This window comes from Cheilinus undulatus, linkage group 13 (genome assembly GCF_018320785.1).
Source record: "Cheilinus undulatus linkage group 13, ASM1832078v1, whole genome shotgun sequence".
In the NCBI taxonomy this organism is placed as follows: domain Eukaryota; kingdom Metazoa; phylum Chordata; class Actinopteri; order Labriformes; family Labridae; genus Cheilinus; species Cheilinus undulatus.
The window spans coordinates 4,912,905-4,932,553 of NC_054877.1; the positions used below are offsets into that span (position 1 = coordinate 4,912,905).

Here is a 19,649-nt window from a genome sequence, read left to right on the forward strand (position 1 = left end):
ATGTGACATAAATAACCCAGAAAAACAGATCAGCCACCTGCAGATAAACTGCATACAGCTGATTTTGAACTCTCTGGGTCATCAGTACTTCATTGTAAAGGACGGGGTCTCTCCTGCACTAGAATGCATCTGTCCCTCGGACAGAAACAGACCATTTCTTTCAAAAACGGACAAAAAAAGACCACATCTGATTCTACAATAAATGATAGATGTTTTTTTCCCCCAAGTATAGACCTTCAGTGAAAAAAATAAGTAATTTCTTACTTAAGATTCGATTCCATGTACTTCATATTTAAATGTATTCTAAAAGTAAATGTTAATCCAAGCTTCAGCTGTCTTTTTGAGAGCTACAAACAGTGCTGTAACAACCTGCTGACAGACACTGAGCTCTGCAGAGCAATGAATGAAAATATGACCGTTTCTTTGGAGCGTTTATTTTACAATTAAGATTTATGCTAATGAAACGTCAGGTTTGCAGGTAGGGTCCCTTCTGTTCTGACAGAGTGTTTGAAATAACACAAAAACACATTCTTATAAAGTGAAAAACATTAAACTAGCTGTAATTCAGACAGAAAACTTCAGTTCTTAGAAAACACAAAAAAGGCAAGAGGATGACAAAAAGGGAGAGAAAACTTCAGTTGAGGGTGGTCTGTTGGTTCTGCTTTAAACCGCTCAAACTTGATATTTAATCTATAAAGTGAAGCTTTATTCATACATTCTGCTGATATGTGTGGCCAGTATTTCATTATATCTGCTGATGCCAATATCATGCTGATAATATTGTGCATCCCTACTTGGGAACAGCTTTATCCCCCTCAAGAGAAGCAGGGGGTCCCCAATCTCTGACACAGTTATTTTGCGGGCCACAAGCTGAAAAGATTACGTATCCTGTCTGGTCTAGGAACGCCCCAGGATCCCCCAGCAGGAGTTGCAAAGTGTCGCTGGGGAAAGGGATGCCTGGGTGAACTTGCTTAGCCTGTTACCCCCACGACCCAGCTCTGGATAAGCGGATAAAGATGGATGGATGGACAAGCTGAAAAGTTTGGGAACCCCTGCTCTAGACAACCACCTATACCTGATGGTACAGCTGTAGATTCTGCTGAAATGTCAGGCAGATTTATCATTTAACCTGCAGATACATTTGGCAGATGTATCATCTGTAATTATCAGCTGAAATTTTCATACCTGCTGATATCATACAAATCATCATACTAAAAACGTATATACCTCATTTCAAAAAGGCATGTTTCAGTGCTGAAACATCAACAAAATTTGAGAAACTGAGACAGTGCTTTCTGTCTTTCTGTAGCAGCTCACTGTGGTGAACAATAAGACTGAAGGCGTGAAGCTTTGTTAAGATTTGCACACTTTATACACTACTCATCATAAGAAAAAAGGTGACTGTAGCATGTTCAGTATTTTGACAACCCCAAGCTCTGGTTCATCAAACCTAACAAAAGCAGAGCCTTACTGATCGAGGTGTGCAATAAAAACTAAGAGCAAAGCTGGTGATTTAAATCAAAAATAGCTTTCAACGGCACCTTCACCTCCACCTCTGCAGTGTCAAATTAGTTTCCTGTATTTGCCACAAGCACCAAAGTACTCTACCAAGGGTCAGTGTTGCCTGAATAGCCTGACAGGAGGGTGAATAAAGGTTCAGTGTCATTAACAGACAGGTGAGATGGGTAAACAGATGACAAAACAAACAATTTTGAGTCTTATCGAGCCTGAAGACTCTGGATGTTACTGTTGTACTCTGCCTCACCCTTTAGTCTCTTTGCTCTCCTCTGAAGTCTTCCTCTCTGCACTCGTCTTTTTCTCTCCTTCATTCTTCTCTGATTTCTCCGTCTTCACTGCTGCTTTTCTTGGAGCTATGAAAAAGAAAAAAAACAACAAAAGTAAAGAACAGAAGGTGACGAGGAGCAGAGTCTGGACCAGAGCGGTATTTTGCTTTCTTTTTCTAACTGATAAAAGCGTGGCACATTTATGGACATTTTTTTATGCAAGCACAGAGCTATGCAAATTCCTCCTCACCAAAGAAACTGCTGATGGGGGCTTTCTTGGGTGGCTCCTTATCTTTTTGCTCTTTTGCCTCTTTCTGTTTTTTCTCTGTTTGACTTTTCAGGCTCTTTTCTCCTTCGAGCGTGTCCTTTTCAACCACCTCCTTCTTGGCATCGGCGGGCCCGCTCTCATCATCTGTCTTCTCCTTTGCTTCATTTTTCTTCACCGCCCCCTCGGCTTTCTTTTCCTCCTCATCAGACTCCTGTCTCTCGGCCTGCTCCTCCTCCTTGGCCTTCACTTCTTCCTCTTTTTTCTTCTTCCCCACCTCCTCGTCTGGGCTGTTAGCCTCCGTCACTGCTGTTTCAACTCCCTCTTCCTTTGCTCCCTCTTCCATGGGTTCATCGGTGTTCCCTGCACAGGGTGAGATAGAAAAAGGAGTCATTGAAGAGATAAATGCCAGCAGGTTTACAGAGGGCGACCCAGTTTCTTGTGGGCCCCTTGTGTGAAGGTGGTTTTTGAACACAACAGCCTTCTTCAATAAGTGCCGCAGGTTATATTTTTTAGGTTTCCTTTCACCCTAGAGGGAGTAAGGTAAAAGAGAATGACTATTGACAAACTTGTAGCAGTGAGTCCCTGCAGAGCAAGCTGGGGTCATGATACCGTCTGAGAGAGACGCTCGACATGAAAGTTTCATTTTCTCATCCACAAGTTCAAATGACCGCAGGACTGGACTGCTACTTTGAACGGTCACTTTTAGTGCTCTTACAGACCATTTAAGAGGAGAGAGGGTCATTTCTCTGTCAGCTGTGGAACTGTAGGCACACATGCGGCCTAAAATAAACAGGCATTTAGAGATGCTGACTGGGGGAAAATGCTACGAGTCTGCTGTTTACTTTTCTACTCATTACAATTAATTTACAGATCAGGCAATGTGCCTTTGGAGGAGGCTGTAAATTCATAGATTTCAGCTGAATGACGATGCAAACGGTAGCGTAAATGGCTCTGAATTGTTTAGGAATAATACTCTTTAACTCATTTCTGGAGGGTTTTGGTATTTGTATGACATTTTGATAAAAGATTAAAGTTTAAAGAGGAACTAACCCCCCAACACACGTTAAACCTTTGTTTATTTTAGGCATGAATGACATTGTTTTTAATTAACAAATGCCATGTGTGCATGCGTGACAGTCACATCACAGGACATGCAATGTTAATCATGTAACCTGAAGCACATCATGCCACTTCTTCTGTGTTATTTTATAAAAACAAAAGGTGGGACATTTCCTGTTTCCTTGACTAAAATTCAATAAAAGCCTGACTGATATCACCAGTAGTGACAGAACTGGCCACTCTGCATACAGACTGTCACCTCTTTTCCTAAGCCGGTTTCAGGGCTGGTTCAGAGCCAGTCCTTCATCCAGTACCACTCCTGTCCAAAGAACTGGCTTTAGGCCAGAAATGTCAATTCCATCATGGCACTAACTCCTTGCTGGTTCATGGGAACTGGCTTAAGTCACGGCCAAACGTCCAAGTCTGAGAGCTGGATTTCGACATACAAATAACCAGGAAGAGCGCCACTTTTGGACAAAAGAGCTTTGAATGAGGCAGCAAGACAACATGGTCGTCATCCAAAACAGTCAAAGGGAGCAGCACAAATGCGCTGGAATAGTTCAGTCTGGAAAGAGGAAGGTTTGAAAAGCCAACAGCAACACTTGTGGAGCGACACAATCCACTAGGGATGCACAAATACCACATTGTTGCAGACTAACAACAACTTCTTACACTAGAGTACCCACTGATGAAGTACAAATATGAATATTTAATAAAGCCATTATGAACACTAATTTAGTTTTCATCAGATGGTCTTCACTCCTCTACTTGACAATTTAGCAGTACATAGTTTGTATTCTTCTTTTGTCATCCACATTTATGTCATAATATCAGCAACTGCAAACATAGCTCCAACTTTGACTGTATACTCTCATAATGATCAGCTAACATCATGCTTTAAAATTATACTCTGCACATTACCTTCAATGTTTTACAAGTACCATCACCACTGTAAATTACGTCCTGTGACTTGTACATGTGGATAAGTATTTAAATTTCACATTTGCAATATATTTCTATATTGAAGAGTCTGGAAAACCTACTCATGAGAGCGTAAAAACTTTTCAGTGATATCTGATAGGTTTTTCATAATTCAGGTGTTTCCATTACGTTTATTGCGCTGTTTAGATTTTGCGCATTTCTAAGGGTAATGGAAATGTAGCTAGAGTAGCTCCTGACCTCCTGCCTCGTCTAGAAACACCTCCCTTTTCCCCTCCCTTCTCTTAGTTCCAGACTGAGAGGAGGGAATTTTCCCTGCAAGTCAGAGTTAGCTCTGAGCTGGGGGTTTGCATACACTTCAAGTTCAGCTTCGCTAAATTCAGCTTCTGCCTCGAGCATCATGCCGGTGTATCTGTGACATCAACAACATGAACTCTAACCGAAATGTTTGTTCATGCAAGAGACAAACAGACTCTGCATGCAGTGATCTCAGCAAAACTTGCAGTCTGACTTTCTTCCAACAACAAAGATGCCGCGTGACCCGTACTCTGGATGGTTATGACACTATGGATGATAATCAAATCCACATACATCATAGTCTATGATATTGGCTGATGGCGATGGTATAGTCGCTCCCCCTTCCCACTCCTGTCCATCTTACTTGTTAATCTCTGTTAGATCACAAAGATCAGGCACCAGTATATGAGACGGTCTGTTTTTGGTGGTTGCCCCATAAGGAAAATGGTTTAAGCTGTCTTTCTGTCTGACGATTTCTATTGTGTTCCACAAATCCACAATGAGCCATTTCTGTGCAGCTGTGTAGCTCTTTTACTACCATCTGTTTTCACCATGTGGAATTTGAAAACCTGCTCCAGCAGTTGAGCTCTCAGCCCACGGTAATGGTTTTGGGGAACAGACAGACAGCCGTGAATCACGCTGCCCACCTCCACGGGTCACTTCTCTTAAACTGTGAAGTCTTTTCAATCAAAATGAGTTGAATCAGGATAGCTGAAGCACCTCAGCTCTCTCGCAGTGTAAGCTTCAATTCTGCTGCTCTTGAGCACCCTGTTTGTTCTTTTCATATAAACTATCTGCACAGCTGTCACTTCTGATGTCAGTTTTATAGCACTCTCTTTTGACCTCAATTTACAGCACTGTCTACTTACTGTTTTACTGTTTTTCTGTTTCACTACACAGGAGAAAGGCTGTTTTTAAATACATGTTATAAATAAAATGACTTGACTAAAAGAGAACTGCCTCAGCAACTTCTTATCAGATGATGCTGATAAATTTTTCGTTGCAGTTTCTTTTAAGTTATTCTGTTATGGCTCAGCTTTTTTCCATCATCTTCTGGTGCCAGCTGCAGACACCCAGTGTGTCTCACAGACTAAAAAAGTAGCTGAGGTACAGTGGCAGGGAAGTGTCAATCCGTGGGGTGAATATGGTAAAATTGCTGCTCGTCTGTCAAGTTGAAGCACATCGAGACATGCTGATGAGCAACAAGATGATCCCGGCTTGTGGGGCTTTCTTAGAAAACATCAAACGTGTATTTACAGGTGTCAGATGTCACCTGTGTGTGCTGCCGTTTAGGATACTCTAAAATGCTATCAAACAGCATGCAAGATGTTCTCAACAGGTTCAAGAGGATTTTTAGGTAATTTTGGGGCTTTTTGCTCTGATTTAGATGCAAGAAGGAAGCAGAAAAGAAAAGCAGAGGGGAAAATTGATGGAGTACGGCATTTAATCAAGGCCCCTGGGTCTCTGTAGTAAGGACTCAGCCACCAAAGGATAGTCTTTAAGGGACAAAATTTATAGCTCTTTTGCTTTTGTTTCTGTGATTATTAGTACTGTGGTAGCACTCAGTGTGCTGTTTGCCTCTAAAATAGCCCCGACTATAATAGAACCCAGTTAAATCCAGTGTAGGGTCAACATTTTCAATACTTCAACACTTTTTGATATATGTTTTAAAAACATGATCTGTTTCTAACATCAATAGGAATGAAAACTACAAGGGCTGGGTGATATGGCCTAAAATCTATAACGCAGGTTTGTTCTCTCTCTCTCAATGCAGTATTAAATGGAAATATCATGCAAAAATCACTTTTTCAGGTTTTTCTAACAAAAATGTGTGCTCCTGGCCTGTCCACAATCCCCTTAAGTACCAAAAATATCCATTCCCTGTCCCCCTCTCTTTCTCCACCTTTCAGAAAATGTGTGCTGGAGCAAGCCATTCTCAGATTTTTCCCTCATGAGGTCATGTGGGGAGTAAGCACCATCCCCAGGTTCGGTTGGCCCTCCCCGCTTGGAAGAAAGTTTCACCCTCACTTCCTGTACTTCCTCCCTGCTGCCAGCTGAGATGCTCGATAGCTCAGTGGGTTACCCTGCTGACTTTGGTCTGGGAGATTGATGGTTCAAATCCCAGTCAGGACTAGGCTTTACACCATTAGACTGGTATCGCCACAGTATGTGTGCCCTGGGAGGAGGTAGCGTGGATCAAAGTATGCTAGCAAACGTTGAAATGCGGGGTTCTCCACAATATTAAATGGCAGGTTGGCCAGCACGATAAACTCCATAAGTTTTCTTGTGCCACCCCTTGCCTTCTCACTGTCACAGCTATACGGACGGGTACCGTCTAAAGTAGCTGGAGTTTATCTGTCTCAGACACTTTGAAGAAGTCCCACACCACCGACATGTTGGTTTGAATCCGACAGCTAATGATTCAAAATTCAAAAAACTTTATTGTCCAGCAAGTCACATAGTGACAGGGCTCAAAAAACTAGCTGTCGGATTCAAACAAACACGTCGGTGGTGTGGAACTTCTTCGGAGTAAATGAGACAGATAAAACAACACAACAGGAGCGTCTGCATAATGTTTCAAAACGACAATGACGTCATTGATCGGATCAGCGAATTAAGACATTGCAGCCAATCACACAAATTGCATAAAATGCAAAAAATCAGCCAATATGATATAGCCAATCAGATTGACGGAAAGCCTAGTCAGGACCTTGACTTATAAAAGCATCTGTAACATCAGGAGTGCCACATTCATTTCCTTAGAGGGATGTGGTCAGGGCGGAGTCAGACAGCTCAGTAACATTTAAAGCCACAGACACAGAAACAGCTCGTTCTGAGCAGGGCTGAAACAGAGGGCATTTTAGACATGCAACAATCAAATACTGCAGTGTTCTTTCAGCAACAAACATCACAGGCATGTTTGGGGACCTCTGAGAAAAATATAAACTGGTCTCAAAAGGGTAAAATATCCCCCCTTAAAATCTTGAGATGAAATGGCTACCAGTAATAATGATAACCGTATAAACTCCACCAGTTATGCCGTATGTATTTTAATTATTAGGAGATGAACACCACTTGTTTTTCGGCGACATCCAATATATATTATATATTAAAAATATTTACAGATTTCTTTTAGCTGATACAGATATTGATACCAATATTTAAATACATTTTATTTAACTAAAATTTCAGTCCTTTGAACAGAATTTAAGCTTAGCTAACTGCTAAGCCACCGCTGAGCTTCTCGTGTTTACATCCATGAAATGCCAGAGAGGAAGGCAGCGGCCATTAACTGAAGCTACAGCGGCCTCTAGTGGCAGTAGGTTCATTACAGTTTACAAGAACATTCTAGAACAGGATTTCAAGCACTTGTTTATAAAAATGATGGCTAGTTTTAACTGACTCGTAAATCCCACACTGGCTTAATTGATGAACGCATTTAGGTTTCAGTGATTAACCCCGCACCTTCCTTCATTTTAAAGTTTAAAGAATGAGTATGAATAAAAAAAATAGATCTCAACTTGCATAAGTCTGTTGGTCCAGCCAAAAAATTTACTAATTTATTAGTTTATATGGCCAAATTTTACAGGCGATAAACGCTGATATTCACGGCCAAAATATCGGATGTAAATAGCAGCAGAAACTTTGATCTCTGCCGATACCGATATTAGTCCAATATCGTGCACCCCTATTAATTATCATGAAAACAGTTAGTGGTAGTTGCACTTTCACATCACAGTAAATAATGCCCAGACAGCATGCTATATAGGTTTGTTTACTGAGATGAATAAGGGGAAAAACATCCACAGGTAAACCAAAAACATAAAACTGTGTGTGACCAGGCTGGTGACCAGCTTGTGGAGGAGGTGCCAGGCTGTTGTGGCTGTGTTCTTCCGCACACTACTGAGGCTCCTGTTTGTTAAATGAATAAATTGTTAAATTGCCTTGACTTCTATCATCTAGTCACCCAAACAAGAGTCAATGGCAGAATAAGCTGTTTGGCACTGGCAGAGAAAATATGGCAAATTTTTAATGGGTGCATCTTACATCCTCAGCTCTGTGCCCATCCCACAAATGCATGATCCTTACAAAGGTGGCACCACTTAAAAGGGAAATAAACAGGCTTTCCAATAGTATAACATTTATTGCCAAGAAGCATTGTTACAACAAAGAAATAATCTACCAAACACAAATTTCCTTACTTCTTACATCACCCAGCTCTACCTGTAAATCAGCTGCATGCCTAACAGTTCGGTCATTACTCTGCCTCTCGTCCACTCAGACAATTTAATGTTAGCCTCTTTCTTTCGCCCTTATTGCAATCCCAGCATCCAAAAATATGGAGAGTCTACTCTGGAGTTTTCAATGCAATGCATTTGAAACTTATTGATACAAAAACTTGTATATATTCATTTTTTGAATTACTTTACTTGTTAAGCACATTGTGAATCATTTTCAAAAGATCTTTGATAAAACTTTACTTTCTTTGATTTTGAGGAGGATACCTTAAACAGCTGGTGTTGCATCTCTCTGTGCTTTTAAAAGTATCGGTATGCATCCACTCCCATGGGATTTAATCAATTTCTTTTGTAAAATTTATGTACTGTCCAATCAAAGGGACATTTAACTATCAGATAGGACGCTTTTTTCCTTTCATTCTCCAGGCTCTGGTCTTTATTTACTGTGAAGTTGAAGGGATAATTTATACAAAACTCTGTGAATACTCTTACTACTGAAAGAAAGTTGTTGAAGTTGTTTCTAGTAATTCTTGGTGAAAGAGGCCCTGAGTTCCTGTGTTACCAGACACTAAGCAGAGGTGATGGTGTACCTGCACTGCTGCCGTTGCTGTCAACACGGGGTCGTTTGTTTTGCTGACCCTGCTCCTCCTTGACCTCGGCCTCGTCCTTCTGACTCTCGCTCCGGCTCTCATCAAGCTTCCTCTTGGGGAACATTTTCCTCGCTGCAGACGTCAGCGACAGACATTAAATTAAGAGGGAGGAGAAAGAGAGAAAAAAAATAAAAAAGAGTGAGAGGCATCCCAACTGAAATCACAGCATGATCAAACAGAGAGCGAATATGGAGATGAAAACGGGACAAGACTGCTCTCTTTCTGCAGATACAGGGCAATGAAAAAAAGAGAGAATCTCAGTTACGTATTTTTGCTAATGAAAACACTAATTCCATCCTGAAAGATATTATGCAGCACAGCAGCTCTGGGTTCCAGTGTAATTTCCTCTGTAATTTTATGCAGCACTGGTGCTCGAGGGTAATTTTAGTTTGGTTCCACATCCGCCTCTGTTCTGCTGCTTGTTAGATTCTAGCACAGGTAGCACTGCTGGTGTTTTCCTTCTAGATATTATAATGAAAGCATTAACCCAGCATCATTAAGATTGCAATTTCTGTTGAAATTAGAGCGTTTCTTTAATGTGCTGTTTTCTCCAATGGTGACGATGGCAGGGGTTCTTATTGTGGCAAGGCACAGCTGCTGAAAGCAAACACTGCAGTCATCAAACACAAAGAGAATAAGATGATGAATAGACAAAAAAAAAAGATACACTCTTCCTGCTGCGAAAAGTAGGATGAAGGCGACAAAGTGAGGAAAGAAGAGATGAGTTCAACCGAAAACAAAGCAGTGATTGCTAGAAAATTGTAGCTTTAAATCCTCTTTACATTTTTGGTATAACATGGAAAACATCAGGTACAAATCCAACTTTAAATCACTTGGTGTGTTATTTTTAACAGAGTAGTTAGCACATACATCTCACTAAAATTTCACTGATAATGAACATGAATGGCAGAAAAAACAGCTCTCGTCTAACAGTGAGACGTTCAAGCTGTCAGGTGCAGACTGCGGCTATAAAATAATTATCTCTACATATGTTCAAGCTCTTAGTTTTTAAAGAAAGTTACCAAAGCCTGCAAATATAAAACGAACTATAGAAATAGACAATCTGCTGCTATAATAACACGACTTGCTCTGCTGGTTCCATTAATGCCACAGTCAGCAGATACTAGAGCTCTCAAGACAATGCAGGAATTATATTATTACCATAATGTAAATACATGCAGAAAAATAATGATGTAAGCTTGGAGGAGTGTATGGATCAGCAGATGAGACAAAATGACAAGACAATCAAGTCTACTGGTGGTTGACACCCTTCCAGGGAGTCAGGAGATAAATGAAACATGAGGGTGCAGAGTGTACGGAGCAGTTTCTCGTGAACAAACTTCTCATGCGTTCAGTTTGTGATAAATGTCTTGTTTTTGTTCTCATTGTGAAATAATGAGTATTTGAAACCATTAGGCTCCTGCTAACAAGTAATCAAGTATAAAACAGCTCCAGGCTAAAAAACGATCTTTCCTCAGCTGGTGTCAAAGTTCAAAAAGGAAGCAAGTTAGGAAAAAAAATAAGTTGGAAAACACAAATCGTTGCAGTTATCAGGTTGTGTGGGTCGTCAAAAACAGAGAGCTGCGAGGGACAAAACACAGAAAAACACAAGGCTTATTCAGAATGAAGTATCAATGTATGATTAGGGTTGGGGTTGTATGTGTTTTTGCCAATACTGGTGCTAAATTGATACTTTAAGATAGCACTGATGCCTAAACATTGACTGAATTGATGATGAATTTGAACCCATTCCTCCCGTAGAGAATTGACCCATTTTGGATCACAAATGTTTGCAGGTTAGGTCGCTAGGTGCTTCATTTCATAAACCTGTGGAAACAGGTCTGATTAAAACACCTGAATCCAATAATGGACCGATGTGGCCAAATACTTTTGTCTATAGAGTGTACTTTTAAGAGAAAAAAGGCACCAACAAAGTCAACTTTTACCTTCAAATTGAGCAATTTAACTAATAAAAAAAACTTTAACAAATTGATATTACATTTTGTTAAACCTTTATAACAGCAATATCCTGTATTTTCTAACAACTTCTCTACCATCTATTCTCATCTAAATCTCTTAATGCCTTATTTTATATAGACTGACAAATGTGACCTAACATTTTGACTCTTTGCTTATTTGATTTCATTTGTTTTTTTAAGATTACAGGTCAATCATAAAGTTAATCACTATAGTTGTGCACACAATCTTCATGGCACCCCCTGCAGAAGCCAGAGCCCGGGTCAGATATTTTACATCCGCCCCTGCTATAAACATCCGGGGGGTACTCTGTGTGACTCCAGCCAAAAACAAGACAGAGAAGGCAAGAAGAGAAGGACTGGGAGACAACTTTCACTCAGGTAAAAGCTACCATGAAAAGGCTACTGATGCAATTCCACTGTACCCACCTGTCTTGCGTTTTACAATCCCAGAGGGTGAGATGGAGTTTGGGGTGCAGGGGGTTCCAGGTGAGGCTGAGGAGGCCGGGGTGGCCGGGGTAGCCGGTGTGGCAGGGGTCATAGGGGTGGCTGGGGCAGGTGGAGGTGACATCGGGGTGGGAACGGCCTTGAACACATCGTCCTTCTGAAAAAGACAAACAGTGGTGGGGCTCACTATGACAGTAGAGTGGGAGACAGGATTAACACAGCAGCATGTCCTTGTCCTGACTTATATGATGCAACAATCTAAATGCAGGAGCTAATGATTAACATTACAAATAGAAAAATTACACAATTACAAATAATTTAACTGACAACTGAGACCCCACATCAAACACCTAATGAGTCATGACAGCGGCTCTAAAGACATAAATGAAGGTAACTTGAATAAAAGTTGAATGATCAAAGAAAAGATGAGATAAAAATGCAAAAGAAAGGGGAAGAAGTTAAAGGATGTATAAAGGTAAGTGGTAAAGAATTTGATCGTTTGACCTTTTAATACCTATCATGAATTTTGTATATGATGGTCTTGCAATTTGTCAGTTATCATCAACTACTGTATCCTGATAACAGCTTGGGTGGGCTGAGCGTTAACATATACAATTAGGGATGCGCGATATTTCAGCATATCTGTATTGTAATTATAACTAATAACTATATAATAACTATATAATATTTACAACTGCTATACAGCTGTATATACACTTTATTGCCAAAAGTATTCGCTCACCTGCCCTTACTCGCATATGAACTTAAGTGATATCCCACTCTTAATCCATAGGGTTTAATATGACATCGGTCCACCCTTTGCAGCTAGAACAGCCTCAACTCTTCTGGGAAGGCTTTCCACAAGGTTTAGGAGTGTGTTTATGAGAATTTTTAACCATTCTTCCAGAAGCGCATCTGTGAGATCACACACTGATGTTGGATGAGAAGACCTGGCTCTCAGTCTCCGCTCTAATTTATCCCAAAGGTGTTCTGTTGGGTTGAGGTCAGGACTCGGTGCAGGCCAGTCAAGTTCATCCACACCAAACACCAAGTTCCTTTCACTGGAACTCAGGGGCCAAGCCCAGCTCCTGAAAACAACCCCACACTATGCACAATTCAGTCAGACAAGTACCATTCTCCTGGCAACCGCCAAACCCAGACTCGTCCATCAGATTGCCAGATGGGGAAGCGCGAACCGTCACTCTACAGAATGTGTTTCAGATGCTCTAGAGTCCAATGGCAGCGTGCAATACACCACTGCATCTGACACTATGCATTGCACTTGGTGATGTATGGCTTGGATGCAGCTGCTGGGCCATGGAAACCCATTCCATGAAGTTCTCTACACACTGTTCTTGAGCTAATCTGAAGGCCACATGAAGTTTGGAGGTCTGTAGCCATTGACTCTGCAGAAAGTTGGCGACCTCTGCGCACTATGCTCCTCAGTATCCGCTGACCCCACTTCATCATTTTACGTGGCCTACCACTTCGTGGCTGAGTTGCTGTCGTTCCCAATCGCTTCCACTTTGTTATAATACCACTGACAGTTGACTGTGGAATATTTAGGAGCGAGGAAATTTCACCACTGGACTTGTTGCACAGGTGGCATCCTACCACAGTACCACGCTGGAATTCACTGAGCTCCTGAGAGTGACCCATTCTTTCACAAATGTTTGTAGAAACAGTCAGCATGCCTATGTGCTTGATTTCATACACCTGTGGACATGGAAATGATTGGAACACCTGATTTTAATTATCTGGATGGGTGAATGAATACTTTAAGCAATATAGCGTATATTAACTGTATGTACAGAAAAGTTTGTAATTTTGAGGCAGGATCATCAGACCTACATCAGCTGAAGTCTTTGTTGTGTTGTAAGGACTAAAGTTTTATGATAATTATATATCGGCAGTATCAGCTAAATAAAATGAATATTGGCAAATCTGACATCGGCACAAGCATCAGATGTATTTACAGCATTAAAAGCCCAGAAATAAGTTTTGTTCGTGAATTATGTCATTCGAATGCCTTGTGCTAAATGTGTGTAAAATCTGGTTAAACCTTGGAGCTACAGACAGCAATGAGAATCAAAGAAAATGTGGGTTAAGCGGGTCAGCGGCAACTCAACAAAAGCCTTCTGCACTTTACGCTACTGGGAGTTTTCAAAGGCCACGGAGGTGAGCATGACCTGACACACCATGCTGCAGCAGATCTGCACAAAAAGGCCATGCTCGCAATACCAGTGCACTTTATGCCAAAAGACTGCTTGAAGCTGTCAAAAGCAGAAACGTCCATTAAAAAGCTAATTAAGAGTATGCCATGCTTCTCTTCAGGGATTTAAATCCATTTACTTCTTTATTATTGAAAGGCTGATTTTTCTTACCATTTATTTTAAAGTTTACTAATTTCAAAGAGGGCTGTCAGAGGTTAATAAGTGGGTCACAGGGATCCAAAGTAAAACAGTTTATTTCCACTAAAATAATTTCCTTTCTAAGTAACACATGGACAGAACGGGAAACTATTGGTCATGGTTTCATTCATATCTGTTATAAAAACTTCTAAAATTATTCTCAGATGGATATCTGTGGTGTAAATTGTCAGTTTAGGGGTCCTTTACTAGGATAAATCGATGTCATCATCAACTGATGGTAATAAAGTTTAAGTAAATCTTGATATAAATCCACATTTCCCACTTATTCACTACAGTCACACAAACACACACTGCTATCACACTGAGTGCCAAACATAATATTCTGCCCCTTAGGTCGTCCTGGAAAAGTTGGCAACCCCACCTGCCCCCTGTGTAAAATGAGTGGAATATTGCCAGATCAGAGTTTGAGTCCTTTTTTTCAAATGTAGCCACATCTTGACTTTTTCCATTCAAGCCAACAAAAAAATGACCGGGTTGTTGTACAGCTGTCTGAGACAATTTAGTTTAGCTTTCGTTACCCAACCTCTCTTCTGCTGAAAAAAGGAGATTTTGGAAAGTCTGTAGAAGTCTTACAATGATCTGTCAACACCAAAGAGCTGAAAGCCAAATACAGAGAAGCAGAAAACCTCCACTAAATCTAGGAGGTAAAGCATCTCTGCTTTTTGGAGAGTGCTGGAAAACAATACTGAGGCCTGAACGGCACACACCTCCATAAGGGAGGAAACAAGTTTGTTGTGCAATGAAGCACATCGTTCAGGGGAAAAAAGAAATCTAAGGAGGCAGGAAGATCTACAGAAGACAGGCTAGCTAACACCTTTGAAAGTCAGGGAAGAGGGTCACACTGAACATGAAATGTGTCAGTATAACCTGATCTTTACTGAGTCAAAATCACATGAGAAGTGCAGAGACTTCAAAAAATCAGAGCTCATTTTGCAACTATTTTGTAACACCAGAGTCACTGAGAAACATAATTTAGGGTACCCTGACACTGGCCTCACTTTTCATAGGCAGCAGGCTAGATCTGCTTCTTATCCTTCAATATAAAAACAATATGCAGAAGTTTACACCATGAATGAAGTGCCCATGGCATCATTCACAAGGTTGCTCAGTCAATGTGTTTTTATCCAACCAAGATCCTGGTCCCTGGTTGGTCAAGTGCACAGGCATGAATGCAAAGGACCATGATTTTCCTGACCTCCATGGGCCCAAGAAAGCTCTCCCCTTTATGGGAGGCCTTTTGTGCACATGACAATCCTTTATTGTGAGTGGCTGTGTTCAACCACCTCCAGGTACAGTGGGGGTCCTCGGTCTCTGGCACCTTTGTTTTGGGGGTCGCAGGCTAAAACATTTGAGCGTCCCTGGTATAGAGTACGTATGTATGTGTATTCAACTGCTGATCTTAATATCTATAGACCATAGCTAAGTGGCACAAATGCTAATGTGTAATGGTCATGACATATCAACTGCCTTCCTGTATTTCTATATTGACAATACTGCACCATGTTCATTTTATGATAATGCTCTGCACTTTATAGATCTCATATATTATGGTCTATTTATGGTTTTATTTATCTAGTGTGTTAGGCCTTAGCCTTTCAAATGCATATGTGAAAATCTTAGACTACTTTCTTACCTTTATACAATTTGTACAAAGTAGGACTTATTTATCGTCCTCTATAATGATCACTCGTGTATTTTTTGTACTTTGCCTTGTCAGCGGTGGTCCTGTCAGATGTCTGCCCTTGTTTTTGGGACTTTTATGTATGTTTTGTGTCAGTTATATGTGGGAAACAGATGGAAATTAGCGACTCACTAAATCTGGTGCAACCATGTTTTCATTTACTTTGTATGAATGATCAGTGTCATTGCACACTATCCCTTGATAAATAAATAAACTAAACAGTAGAGGGTCATTTTTGACATGCCAGTTGAGACAGGCTTGTAAGGCTCCAAAAGTACCTAACTTCGAAGGCTGAAGGAAAGAACCTTTTAAGCAGAAGATGGGCTTTTTTCTCACCTGACACACCAGATGGATTTGTTTCACACATCCATCTGGGAAGGCTTCAATAGGAAACGTTTGAGAAAAGGCAGAGGCTATGCAAAAAAACTCGGCGTGTGACTGGATAAACGTTCTGTCAAATCTTTACAGGCCAATTAGAGCAACAAAACACGTGACGTAGCCGCTATCGAGATGCGCATACGCAGCTACCAAGGAATAACAAACATGGTGACTATAGACATGTAGGTACTCGACTTTTGTCATTTTTAAAAAGAAAACAACTCTGCTGTTCTTTGTTCTTCTTTACACGTCGTCAAGTTCTGACTAAACTAGTGCTTTAGCAGCATCCACGCTAATCTCTTCCTCCATAACTGCACCAGCTCTTGCTGCTGCTTGTTTACATCACGACTCCGCCGTGCCTGAATGTACCGCCCCTCCTCACTGACTGGTCCTGTCACTTTCTAACCAGGCCCAAATGGTTCAGATGGGAGCTTTGCAAGATGGATTTGCCAGTGAAAAACAAGGAAACGGACGTATCCATCTGCTATGCAAGTTTACTTTTTTCCTCCATTCTGCATCTTCTCTGTCGTCTCATCCATCTGCCTCTCTCTTCCCTCCATTTCCCCCTACTCTCTTTCTGTAACTCCCTCTTTTCTCTCTGTCTGCTCTCAGGATGATTTATATGCAAACCTGAGACAAAACTAGAGTTAGATTAGTTTTGCATCCAGTATATCTGCCAACAATACAGTCTAGCATTATGTTGCTATCTGTTATGAACAGTATCTGCAGGGATGTTCACTCTGCAGTCAGACTGTTGATTTTTGTCAGACTTCTTGCTCGCTCACCCTTGGTTTTTCTCTTCTTTCACTGCCCCTTCTCTGCCTCTTAGCTTCAGCCAAGAAAGGAGCTAACTGGCTTCTTTTTTGCAGGTGTGTGAACTAGTGCCATAAATCTGTACACAGCTTTGCAAGAGAGGGTTAGTTGGTAATGCAGAAAATAATGGCTTTTTTGCCATTTTGTCAATTTTCTTATGAAAAAATAAACCACTCAGAAAATGTATACCATGCTCATGTTTGGTATAATATTTTTCGGCACCACCTCAACTTTATAAAATGAAAACTATATTTTTTTTAATTTTTAATTTACTGCATTAGATATTGTGTCTCCAAAAAACATAAAAACACACAACCCACAAAAACAGATTTTTAGTAATTGATATTAAAAACAATATATTGTTATTTTTAAAAATAACTTAAAATATGCTGAAATTATGAAAAAATACCAGTGCCAGTCCTGTACAGCATGGTCCACTGTCTCCTATGTGTAACAAAAATTTTTATATCAAATGAAAATTATCATATTTCTTGTTTTACTTGTCCTATTGACAATAAACAAAAATTGAAAGAAACCTTAAAAATCATAATTTCCACATGAAGTGATTGCAAAGCAAAATGTGGCTTTTTTTCCATGCTGTCATGCAACAAAAGTAGCGCATGATGAAATCACGCCAGCGTGATCATGGACCCTTAAGGGTTAAAGTAACTGTGCTGTTAGATCAACTTTGAAACAACTATTTTGAGATGGAAAAGTTATAATTTGTTGTTTTAAAACTGTGAAGGAAAAATCTAAAATCTATCAAGCCTTCCCCGCCTTTACTGCATCCCTTTTAAGCATTTTAAGCCTCCTTTATCTTAACTAGTATTTGAATATCCTGTGGAGGCCATAGAGCTTAAATTTTAATAGGAAGTTTTTCTAATATTGGATTATTTTTCACAGAACTAGGGTGATACAAGAAAATATCAAAAATATGTCTAGCTGGTGATAATAATCCTTTTTGCTTGTTCCCTATATTTATCTCTTGTAGAGCCACTCTGTGGCAGGTGGTACAAAATTACAAATCAGCACCTGATCATAGAAAATATTTAATAATTGTCACCACACAAAAGTGATACTGGGCGGAATGTATCAGCCACAATCTCTTCCCTCAATGAGGAACTAATGAATCATTTCTGACACATAACAAACAAAATGAACGGGCGGTTAATAAAGGTGTTTATCAAGCAACAGGTGGTCGAGTGACAACCCAAGCCAATAATCAGGTCTTTCATTATGTGGTTCATTGACAAATGCATTAAACATGGTGAATCACTGTACGATTATTGTGCCTTTGTGCTGCAGTGTTTTCCAACAAGGCAATAAACAAAAGGCACCGACACGTAAAGGCGCTCCTACAGTCTAGACTCAGACTGCTCTTGCAAAATGATTCAGAACGTTTGATTGGCTGCACGCTGTTTTACCGAGCAGGAATAATGAGGCATACTGGTAATTGATCTGCTGCAATCATAAAATCAGCCGTTTATTGTATAAAAGTATGCCTGCTTTGTATTTTATCACAATAACCTCCCATGAGACTGTCATTAAAATACCTCTTACCTTTTCTGTTTTAGCAGGAGCTTCTTTGTCTCCTTGGCCCTTTGGAGCGACTTGTTCCTTAACGACTGGTGCTTCTTCATCATCGCTGTCCAGGATCTGACGGCTGCGTTTGGAAACTTTCTTGATGGGTGAATCAGCCTCGTGGACGCCGTTCTGCACCTTGAGAGGACTTTTCACAGTCCTGGAGAAAAGCACAGACACACAGTTTAGGATACTTATAACTCAAATAAATAAAGACATCAGTCTCATTTACAAAGGAATGTTAAAATGCATAGCAACAAGGTGCTGCGTTAAGTATTTCAATCGATTGCAAGAGCAGTAAAAAAATGGCCTTCATAAAATCAAGGCAATAGTCATAAAAGAGAGGTCAGCGCACTGATGAAGGGATCATTACATAAAAGACAAGTACATTAAAGTGAGTTTTAAGACTTACTTTAAGATTATACAGTCTAGAGATAATGAACACCATCATCAAAGCAGCTCACAGATGAGAAACTGAAGTTATCTTCTCTTTTGATTATAATAAAACTGGCCACAAAAAGCTTTACCAAGAAGCACAGATCTGTGATTCGGGCTGATTCAAAGATAAGTGCTCGTACTCAAACTGTCAAAGCAGCTTGAACACAAAAATATGTTTGAAAATTAGCTAAAGCACTGGCAGAGTTAGCAGATGTCTCCATTCCACCCATAATACGCAAACTTTAATCCTTATTTTTGTCCATCTCTACAGACACTAGCATCTCAATTATTCTGCTGATCTTCTAATAGGTCAAACCACCCTCTTAACACCTGAAAAAAGCGGTTATTTTTAGCAAGGCCATAGATTTTGAAGCATAACAAAACAATAGATTTGTTACTTGCACATGCCAGCAGTGAAAATTATAGAATAGAAATGATTTTCCTTATACAGACCATAGTGGGAAATAAGCTCAGATAAGATTTATTTAGAGGGACCCCTTAAGACACAATTGCAGCACAAAAGAAAACACAAACACTATTGCATAAAAAAACATGATATGATTGTGGTCAATTTTGACAAATACTTGCATTTTAAATTTGTTATATCTTTTTACGCAATTTTTGGATATTTTGTATCTTGTATTATGCTTTCTGCATACGGCTGCTTG

At 40.2% G+C, this 19,649-nt stretch overlaps 1 protein-coding gene across 1 annotated transcript in view; it reads right to left on the bottom strand.

The window, feature by feature from the left end:
• Positions 1-19,649, bottom strand: part of lig1 (ligase I, DNA, ATP-dependent) — a 126,132-nt gene that overhangs the window by 102,492 nt on the left and 3,991 nt on the right. The window contains exons 3-7 of the mRNA XM_041804099.1: positions 18,523-18,703; positions 11,641-11,815; positions 9,176-9,307; positions 2,035-2,412; positions 1,766-1,871 (exon numbers count right to left, since the gene is read on the bottom strand). Coding sequence (XP_041660033.1) covers positions 1,766-1,871; positions 2,035-2,412; positions 9,176-9,307; positions 11,641-11,815; positions 18,523-18,703 — 972 coding nt within the window. The remainder of the gene's footprint in view (positions 1-1,765; positions 1,872-2,034; positions 2,413-9,175; positions 9,308-11,640; positions 11,816-18,522; positions 18,704-19,649) is intronic.